This window comes from Phyllobates terribilis, unplaced genomic scaffold (genome assembly GCF_046119375.1).
Source record: "Phyllobates terribilis strain yellow unplaced genomic scaffold, ASM4611937v1 Scaffold_2__4_contigs__length_985480577, whole genome shotgun sequence".
NCBI lineage: Eukaryota > Metazoa > Chordata > Amphibia > Anura > Dendrobatidae > Phyllobates > Phyllobates terribilis.
Window position 1 is genome coordinate 102,539,315 of NW_027362762.1, and position 11,327 is coordinate 102,550,641.

Below are 11,327 nucleotides of genomic sequence, written 5' to 3' on the forward strand. Positions count from 1 at the left end.
TTTTTAAAACCTCTTCAGGGAAAACTCGTATGAACAGCAAAGTAGATTTCTCCTAGAAATGAATTGGAAGAGTTTTTAAAGCATTTTTGAGGGTATGAGCTCACAATGACTTTTAGGCTCCAGCATATCCACCCAGTTTTTCAAGCAGAAGACGCTTTTTTTTTTAACTTCTATGCACAAAACAGTGGCTTTCGAAAAATTGGTCAGATCACTTCTTTTAATTGCTTGGCATCTTTGGATATCTGAAGTAGTTAAAAGAATCCCAAAAGCCGGAACATCATTTTACAGTGCAGTGCATACTGAATGTTTATTCCATTTAGCGTTTCTTAAGTGCTTTTTCAAGCGAGTTGGGGCGCGTTCCCACCTGAAAAAGACATTGGGTGCACTAACTTTGAAACGCTTTTTGAGGAGGATTTTAGAGCGAATCCTTCAAATTAAAATCGTTTGTTCAGACAAAAGTTTGAGTTGTTTTTTTTTTTTTGCAGCAGATCTGCTCCAAAACCCCAAAAGAAACCATTCTAAATGCTTGAAAGACTCTTTCAGTTAAATTCAATGTTAATCCTCTTTGCTGTTCATATGTACAGTTTTTTTCAGCAAGTTTGCTACTTCAGATTTTGAAAAATGTCTGCACATATCACTTCTTTGAAGCGGATCCTGATGGATTCTGCTTCAATCTAGGCACTGTCAAATCAAAAGGCTGGAAAAATGATTCCGGATAATACTCTTCCAAAAATGCTTCAAAATCGTTTCAGGAAAATAAAAACTTCTCCAAGAACCCCCCAAAAAGTAACATCCCCTGAAGCAATTTCCACTTGAAAAACTCGTCATTTTTGAACAAGTGAACGCAAGTCTGTACATGTCCTTACAGATCCACCGTGTGGCATATATTCTCTAGAGTGTCCATGTGAAAGAATTCCAGAATACACTATTGTCTTCCGAGTATCAGATGAGGCTCGCCCATTCAAGTCTATGGGTGCGCAAAAAAATGGATCCCATACAGATCATCCATATTGCATCCAATTTGTACATTGCCATTATTAACCTAGAAAACTGTATTTGATCTTGTGCTTTTTAAAATGTTGATGTACAAAAATGCAGGCCACACCGACGTAAAAAAAACAAAACACATGGATGACAATATGGAGTTTTATGGATGAAAATTGGACAATTTTTCATACGGTCGTCTGACCCCGACCTTAGAGGAGATTGAATATACATGCATACCAGGGCCGGCTCCTGGTTTTTCTGGGCCCCGGGCGAAAGAGTCTCAGTGGGCCCCTTTAACACATACCACGATTCATGATGCAGAGATACGGCGGAGAAATAAATAAATATAAATATATATATATATATATATATATATATATATATATATATATTAGTACAATGCAAAGATTTCACTTCTTACATTACATGAGTGATATCTATTGTAAATTCCACAATAGCTCAGAAACCGGTGAATCGCTCCACACAGAATACTGGCCTCCATATAAGGCCCCATACAGAATACTGGCCCCCATATAAGGCCCCATACGGAATACTGGCCCCCATATAAGGCCCCATACGGAATACTGGCCCCCATATAAGGCCCCATACGGAATACTGGCCCCCATATAAGGCCCCATACGGAATACTGGCCCCCATATAAGGCCCCATACGGAATACTGGCCCCCATATAAGGCCCCATACGGAATACTGGCCCCCTTATAACGCTCCATACAGGATACTGGCCCCCACATAATGCTGCATGCAGGCTGTTACCCCCCACATAATGCCCCATACAGGCCCCCCCCCCTTTTAATGCTCCATGCAGGCTGTCCCCCCCCCCACACACACACATAATGCACTATGCAGGCTGCCCCCCCCTTTATAATGCCCCATGCAGGCTGTTCCCCACCTTATAATGCTCCATGCAGGATGTCACCCCCCCCCCCTTATAATGTCCCATGCAGGCTGTTCCCCACCTTATAATGCCCCATGCAGGATGTCACCCCCCCCCTCTTTATAATGCCCCATGCAAGATGTCCCCCCCCCCTCTCTTTATAATGCCCCATGCAGGATGCCCCCCCTCTTTATAATGCTCCATGGAGGATGCCACCCCCCCCTTCTCTTTATACTGCCCCATGCCTCCATACATAAAAAAAAAAAAAATCAAATACTCACCTCCCTTCTCCTCACCTGCTACCTGCTGCCCGCTGCTCGGGTCCGAACTCCAGCGTTGTCAGCGTCTTCCCGCTCAGCGCTCCCTGTGACGGCTCAGGGGAGGGCGCGGTGTAAAGAAGTCACCGCGCCCTCTGACCTGAGATGTCACAGGGAGCGCAGAGCAGGAAGACAGCTGATCTGCGGAGGCACGGGGAGAGGTAAGTATCCAGCTGCCGGGGCCCTGAGCAAGCGGCGGAGAAGGGCGGGCGCTGACACCGCTCTCCTCCGCCCATAGCCCAGCGGGGTGCGCGACCGCCAGTGGGCCCCTCTGCCTGCTCAGGGCCCCGGCATTTGCCCGGGTGCGCCGGGTGCTGACGCCGGCCCTGATGCATACACACCTCCCCATATCAGACTCATGGATGGCTTCTCAAATAACTGTCCTCTGAAAACTGCTTTGTCGAGGTTCCCCAACTAAATAAGGCAGTAAAACTGTACTTTGACTTGGACCAACACTTTTGTTCTCTGCACAATCTGAGCCACTGGTACAGCGCGACAGTGCTGCACATTGGGGGTACAGTTGCGGTAGCTAATATGGGGGGTAGTATGGGGGATACACATTAGACTAATGTTGGCCTAACTGCCGATATTGTCGGGTTCTGCGACACCCTAATGTGTATGGAGACCCCGGACAATTGTTATACGGCAGAAATAAGGATCCTGCTTGTCCAATTTTGGACTGCCAGTCATTTCGATCTCTCGGAGACAAGCTGCCACAAGAGATGTCTGACAGTAGCTCTCTCATAGAGTACATGAGCTCCTGTGTATGGGACAGGAGGTGACCGACGGCCAATGATTTGCTGAACAATTGTTTGTCCAACAGACATTGAATGACTTTTTGTCTCTTTTCGTTCCCTTGATATCTGCAACAGTCTAAATCCAGAGGTCAGGCTCCTGGGCCTCAATGCAAAATTTGTATTAGGACCCTCTCCTACCATTTGACGTTTATAACACTTGTGTCTTCTTACGTGGGCTTTGTGCCCCCTCAGTTACCAGGACATAGGTGTGACAGCTACCTCTGCACCCAACGCTCTGCTCCTATTGATGATGACTGACATGTCGGTATATAAAATTACAGTCAGTGCTTAGGTCATTGCATAAGTATTCATCTATTTATTTCCTGCTACTTATTGAGTGCAGTGATGCCTAGACAGTCCCTCACATGATACTTGACATATGTGCTGTTGGGAGAGTGGTGTTCCTCGCCCACAGATGGTGTAATGGGATGATACTGTAGTCTGGTAGATGGGTTAAGTTACCTTCTAGTAAGGCAGTTGCCCATCACCAGACACCATGTACAGCATGATCTGCCATCACTTGTTCCTTGGCAAGCCTAAGCATGAAATCATCTATTTATACACCAGACAATATCTTCACGTTCGCTATTACGATTCTAATGGTAACTGATATAATATGTGAATAGCGAGACAGATCATGTAATCACTTTTTTTTTTAATGATGTGAAACTTGGTTTTAAAGAGCATAAGTGTGAGTGGTGGCGGTCCAACAATTGGGACTCCCCACACCCATGCCCAATCACCACCCATGATTGGGCCCCACCCATGCTTAGCCACTCTCAATTAGGGCTTGTGCAGACGACCATATAACAAGTGCTATCTGTCGTTGGTTATTCTATTGTGCTGTGCACATGTCCGGAGAAAGGATCGCAGCATACATGATTTGCATCAGAAATGGATGGCTCTCGCCGATTCAACTCTATGGGTCGGTGGAAAAAAATCGGACCCCACGCGAATGACAGCCACGGGCTGACATAAGTGTGATTAGCAAAATTGGACCGATTTTCTTGGATGTGGAGAAACCGGTCGTCTGCACCTGCCTTGACAGTGATGGGGAGGTAAAGATATTGCTAAACCCTCGTAGTCTTTAGAATGATTGTAGACCCAGCAGCTAGACTCCACTAACCACACTTTTATGAGATAGCTTCTTCATTTAGCTTCTTTATTCTAAACCATGCATATCTAACTATGACCCGTGGACCAAATCTGGCCTGCAGGATGTTTATATTTGGCCCGCGACACCAGAACCACCACCCCTATGTATATTCTGTATGGATGACTTTGTGGGTCCCATTATACTGTATGGAGGACTTTGTGGGTCCCGTTCTTTATGTAGGACTATGTGGGGCTCATTATTCTGTATGGAGGACTATGTGGGGCTCATTATACTGTTTGGAGGACTATGTGGGGCCCATTATTCTGTATGGAGGACTATGTGGGGCCCATTATTCTGTATGGAGGACTATGTGGGGCCCATTATTCTGTATGGAGGACTATGTGGGGCCCATTATACTGTATGGAGGACTATGTGGGGCTCATTATACTGTTTGGAGGACTATGTGGGCCCATTATTCTGTATGGAGGACTGTGTGGGGCCATTATACTGTTTGGAGGACTATGTGGGGCCGATTATTCTGTATGGAGGACTGTGTGAGGCCCATAATACTGTATACTGGTTGGCCTGCAACTTTGTCCACGTTTTTCATTTTGACCCTCTGTGTGTTTGCATTTGATATACCTGGTTCTAAACCTATTGTTGTATTATTTTTTTTTTCAGTTCCCATCTACGTGCCATTCCTGATTGTCGGATCAGTATTTGTGGCGTTCATCATCTTGGGGTCTTTGGTTGCTATTTGCTGTTGTCGTTGCCTGAGACCGAAGCAGGAACCCCAGCAGAGCAGAGCTCCGGGAAGCAATCGCCTTATGGAAACTATCCCTATGATATCAAGCGCCAGCACCTCACGTGGGTCTTCCTCTCGGCAGTCCAGCACGGCCACCAGCTCCAGTTCAAGTGCCAATTCGGGGGCAAGGGCTCCTCCAACTAGATCACAAACCAACTGCTGTCTGCCAGAAGGAGCCATGAATAACGTGTATGTGAACATGCCCACCAATTATTCAGTGTTAAACTGTCAACAAGCGACCCAAATGGTTCCGCACCAAGGACAATATCTTCACCCCCAGTTTGTGGGATATGCTGTACCTCATGACTCTGTCCCCATGACCCCAATGCCACCTTTTTTAGATGGACTCCAAGGTGGATATAGACAGATGCAGTCTCCGTACCCTCACAGTAACCCTGAACAGATGATGTACCCTGCAGTGACTGTTTAAGAGGACCCAGAATTTGCAAGCGAATGGACTCTGTGGGACATATTGCATTTTACAGGGCTTACAGACTACTTACGTCAGAGCGAGAAACGTGGGATAACATTATTGTAAAATGCATGATGGTGACAAAAGTTTTTGTTCTTTTTAACAATTGTGCATATGCTTTTTTATTTTATTTTGGAGGGGAAACATATTATTATAAGTTACCTGAGCCAATAACCTTCTCTCTGCTGAACTGGAGACTTCAGCGGGAAGCAGGTTTAGTATATTATGGTATAACAGGTATAGGGATAATTTTTTTTTCTTCATTTGAAGTTTATAAAAAAAAAGGTGAAAATAACATGTTTTTATTTAATACAAAAAGACAATCATTCAGACAATCAAACGTTAAGACAGTGCAATTACCCAGCTAAGACCTGAATAAAAAGATATAAATATAATGATTTCTATTATTAAAAGTTAAGAGAAATTAAATGAATCTGAAAGAAGCCATGACTGTAATATCAATAGATGAGCCATTTACTTCAACGAGAGTCTGTCACACTGGGACACCCCCAGGGGAGTAATTATGGGGGGTCAGCAAAAAGTAACAATGGTAGGTTGGGGCCTTATCACAGATTTTACAGGAGGCCCAGGGGCTTCAATTTAAGGTCATTCATTCAAATTAGATCAAAGTCGGTCAAACCCACCAATTTCAGCAGGATTGGCCAACTATCCCTTCACAAATTACGTAGGGGCAGAGAAGGATCCGGCCTGTTGAATTTCAACAGCCTATCCTTTTGATCTCCCTGGTTATAAGCCGCTAGCTCCTATGAACAGTTTGGTCTATCAGTGCACCTTTACCAAGCACCAATCAGCTATATTCTAGTCCATCGGCGCTCGTTTACGAGCCTGTTTATAGAGGCCGACGAACAATGATTGAGACAGAACAATCGCCAGTAGAATGGTCCAGCGCCCATTTACAGTAATGTTATCGGCAGCACATATATTGTTTACACGGGGCGATATTTTGGGTTTCGCCGGCATGCTTACACAGGTCAATAATCAGGAACGAGGGTTCCTTCACTGATTATCTATTCTTGTAAATGAACCATAAAGCGCTGCACAGCTATAACATACACCATAGACGTTTGGATCTTTAGACCCCCAGCTAGTACCTAGGGGAGGATGTTGGAGGATACGTGGCTCCTGAGTGTCTTCAGAGCGTGCTTTATTACCGAGTAAAAGGCTCCAGTGTGACAGATTTTCTTTTAAGTGCACCCGATACTACAGTGAAAGCAGCCATTTTGTAATATTCTAATACTTTTGAGCTTTCTTCCTCCATAGGGCTATATGCTAATGTGGTGACCAATGTGCAAATGTCATAGGGTGGGTTTATACTGAATGACCGGTGGCGTTAATAGATCACTGATCCTCTACATGTTTCACGGCAGCCATTTAACAGGCCACCCGTGTTTCCGATGAGGACAGAACGATCTGTAATACATCAGTATTAGATTGTAACATATGAATAGGCTGTCATTGTTCTCGGCAGCACATGCTGTGTTACACTGGGCAATGTGCTGCCGAAAACGAATAATTTTTTAAGAAAGCTTAAAAATAATTTCACCCTACAAACGAGGGTGATCGGCATCCTATTTAACTTGTACAAGTTGCAGACAATCATTCAGTGTAAGGCTAAGTGCCCACAATGCAGAAATGCTGCAGAGTGTTTCTACATCTCCCTGGCAGAAAAAAACGCATGCGGATTTTACATGCGTTTTTTCTGCCAGGTAGAAGCGTTTTGAACATGCGATTTCGCATGCGGGTTGTCAAGCGCTTTTCCAAGCGATTTTAGCATCACTTGGAAAAGTGCTTGACAACTTGGTCACACTATATAAATGCATGCAACTGGCATGGATTTATGTTGTGTGACCAAGTTACGAAGCAAATGCAGCATCAATAGTAAAAAAAAGGTTAAAAATGTTGAACAATAAAAAAAAACATTCTACTCACCTTCCGATGGCCCCCGGGCTCCTGTACGGTGCGTCCGGTGTCTTCGGCGGCTCGCGGTGCTCTACAAAGGACCTTCCATGACATCATTTAGTCATGTAACAGGTCACACGACTGCCGACATCAGCGGTTGCGTGACCTGTCACATGACTAAATGACGTCATGGAAGATCCTTTTACACCACCACGAGCAGCCGAAGAGCCAGCAGCACCGCCGGGAGCAGACAGGGGGCCATCGGAAGGTAAGTATATGTTTATTTTTTATTTTAATTATTTTTTTCTAACTACAGGTACTATGGTACCCCGGTCTGGCGGAGAGTCTCCTCTTCTCCAGACCTGGGTACCATCCGCACATTGAATCGCATAATATTCGCATGTGTACGTGTAGTCATATGGATGTTATGTGGCCCAATGCAAGTCAATGGCGGCAATTTCGCCGCAATTTTGCAAAATTAATGGTAGTGCTGCGGATTTTTCCGCAATGATAATCTGCAGCGGAAATTTCCGCAGTAATGTGCACAGCGCATGTGGATTATCATTGGGAAACATGGCAGACAACTTAACAAGCGCTTTTAATTCGTTTTCGCGGCGGAAATGGCGCCGCGGAAACACATTAAATTCACATCGTGGGCACGCAGCTTAAATATACCCTTATCTGTACCAATAGACATCTGCATTGACTCTTTCTTAACTGATTTCTTCTAAACGTAGTCCTTAAGATTATTAAGATATAGTTCTCACGCCTTTGTGGCCTAGTTAGGGCCATCATTAAGTCTAAAACCCCCCATACACGCTAGATAGCTCTCGGTCAAACGTTCGTTCAGCTAACAGCTATATCTCTCAACTTCTCCATACACAGGAGGACTCGCTCGGCCAAATGGTCCCACGTTCTCTATGAGAGAGCTGCTGCTACTCTCCTCTGGCAGCGTCTTATCCCCATGCCAAAAATAGGGTTTACCCGTTGAAATTCAACAAGCGGGATCCTTCTGGGGTAGAGACAGGAGGTTCCCATTCCTATCAGAAGGCCAGACAATCCTACCGATATAAGCAGGCTTGGCCAACTTTAGTCTAATGTTTCTAGAGGGCTGCATCTTTGTGTATTGCAAGCAAATGGCTGACACTCTCGTGTACTGGCAACAAGACGCTTTCCAAAGCCTCAGGTCAGAGGATGAATGTAACTTGACGGCCCATACAAGATGCTGTATATAATAGCAGAATATCGTCAGGGCTGAAGCTGCTATTAAACTCTACAGTGAGTAGTTCAGTTTATTACGTATGTTGCCGTCAATGTCTGACAAATTATATTTTAGCTTTAATACATTTTATATTGGTTCCAAATAGAATAATTTAAAAATAATTAAAATGTATGAATAGAGACTGTAGAACATTCTTCCATAGTAAAACATTGCTGCAGTACAGAAATATCGTATATCAGCTTTTACCGAACCAGAGGTCAACCAAACCGCGCATCATAATAACACTATACTATATCTATACCTTATAGATATACAATTCTAGGTTCATGTCATGACATAGTGGAAGGAGTACGGCCTTGTACAAACTAGGGAATATATAGAACACTGAGGTCATTCTACTAAATATTGTCAGCACAAGTCACAGAAGTGCCTTGTGGTTGGGTTAAAACTCTCCAAGCCTACTGGTTTTTCAAAGGTATGTAAGTCTGTCCAACAAGGGTTGTTTGGTCAGATGTTTCTATATATCATCATTCAGATTAGTCTATTAGGGTAATAAATGGAGGCCATGAGATCAGTTCGCGAAACGTTGCCAATTCTCAACAGTGATTCAACGGACTCTATATGCATGGCGAAACGCCACGTAATGGAGTGCTTTCTGTCTCTTGTATTAGGACTTTGCGTTATTGAGTTATTATAAATGCCCGGTGTATACAAGGCCTTAAGATACTAAACCAGGCCTTAATATTTGGTATCCACCAACTATACTAGTCATTTACAATTAGGTTTATAGATTAAAAAATATAGTTTTTTTCCCCCAGATTCCAGCTAAAGTTAAAAAAACTTTGGTTGCTTTAGGCACCACCAGGGCTACTTTCCTACATAATTCCTCTTTGCTCAACTTGCTGTAATGCAGAACTATTCATAATTTTTAGGGATAATTCATCCTTTCGATAATCATTGAATATTACTATGGTTAGATAATTTTTAGTCCAATCATAGCAAAAACCACGAGTGGTCAATGGGTAGACAAATCTGTGTAGAAATCATCAGCACATCAGACCACTTCTAAAGCCAATGTGGTTTTTCTAGCAACATTGGTAAAGAATCAAAAATTTAGGACCCAGCAGCAAATTTTTAGGCATATTGGTTACCTTGGCTCACCAACAATTTCGGAATATTCATGTAGAGTTTTAACCAAAAATTCTGCAAAATTTATATTCATACAGATTTCAAGTTTCTTTTGCTTGTATCTCCAGGATGTCTGTAGTTTTCGGGTGACCTATGTCAGCCTATCTTGTAGACATCATGGTAAAAAAGCACCCATTGCACAAATTTGCCATGGTCAAGCTTCTCTGATTCATCCCGGTTGGGGGGGGGGTCAATCGTTTGTATATTGTAAACTGTAAAGAATAAAGCTTAAGTTAAATTTGTAAAGGTTAAAAAAAATATTTTCCATTTGTTGGGGTTCAAATGAATTGAAATAAAAATATGTGGTGTTTTGCACAATTTCTATGTGTAATGTATAATAGTGTAAAAGAAATATTCATGTTTGCCATCATTTTCTGAAAGGGCACTTTCCTTAAAGTGTTTTTTGAAGTGAAGTAAATTCTCAATTTTTAATAAATGTTTTATGGAGTGATACGTAGTTCTCCGCAGCTATTATATCCTTATTCTTATCTTCCACTCTAGACACTTGTTCTTTGTAACTAGGGTCCTCCTTTGATAAACTGATCAAACAATGTCCACATATCTGATATCTCCAGCAATCAAGCTTTAATATCGGGGGTTTAGTTTCCCAGCAGCACCCCCACAGGGAAAATAAAGCATTACATAATTCCTATTGAAAAATCTGGACAACTGTGTAATCCAAACATGTCAGGTCCTCCGGAAGGAAAGAGAGAGCTGAATAACCTACAGCAATGCACTCTGAAATATGGAGGCATTACTACTTATTCAACACAAAATTAATTCAATATGTCCAAAAGGAAATGCTAGACACTTCAAGTAATAATAGAACATCAGATGTCGGCGAATAAATAGAATGGCTGTCCCAATAAGAAGAGATTCCAGGTCAAAAATTGAAAATACATTAGTATATCCATAGTAAACCCATCAGTACAGCTAGTTCAATGAAATAAGATCTTAAAACATAATGGATTGCATAATGAATAGCCAACGCCAAGAGGAGTTGAACGATATATAAGTGCAAGTGCATCACTTTAGCCCAACAATTCTAGGTAACAAGTATCCTACTGGGCTAATATATAATGCAGGCTGTGGTGAACCAACCGCTGAATGAGGATAGCCCCAGAACAGATCAAATGCTAAACGATAAATGCTGAATAGGAATTGTATCAATCAATGTATTCCATCAATTAAGAAGGTATATTAGCAAAACCAATCTGTCTGTAAGGCAAGCCACGGTAGAGTCCTTCCCTCACCCCGACGCCGTTTCTCCTCTGCTTCTTCCAGGGCATGTCTCAACACAAGTAATAATCATGCCAGTTAGAGATAAGTGGGTCAATCCGCTTAGGATCGAATTTGAGTCGAATTTACTGAAATTTTTGGTTTCACATGGATTTGAACATTTTGAAGTTGGATCCACAGTTCACAAAAAAAAAAAAAAAACTTGCTTGCCCCTATTTCCCACACTGTTGAAACATCAAAGAGTGGGGTAATGTCTTTTTGCATGGATGTACGGGTTTCCAAATAATGCCCTGCAGCTTCGACATCTAGCGGATTATCACACCTAGTACAGTGGTGGTCAGTACCTGGGCCATGAGCGGCTCAAAGTGGAGCATAGTTTGTGTGGCAGA

At 42.9% G+C, this 11,327-nt stretch overlaps 1 protein-coding gene across 1 annotated transcript in view; it reads left to right on the forward strand.

Moving 5' to 3' along the window:
- SHISA2 (shisa family member 2) overlaps positions 1–9,560 on the forward strand; it is a 37,550-nt gene extending 27,990 nt beyond the window's left edge. The window contains exon 2 of the mRNA XM_073662453.1: positions 4,774–9,560. Within this exon, the coding sequence (XP_073518554.1) occupies positions 4,774–5,327 (554 nt within the window). The 3' untranslated portion in view covers positions 5,328–9,560. The remainder of the gene's footprint in view (positions 1–4,773) is intronic.
- The last annotated feature ends 1,767 nt before the right edge of the window (positions 9,561–11,327 follow it).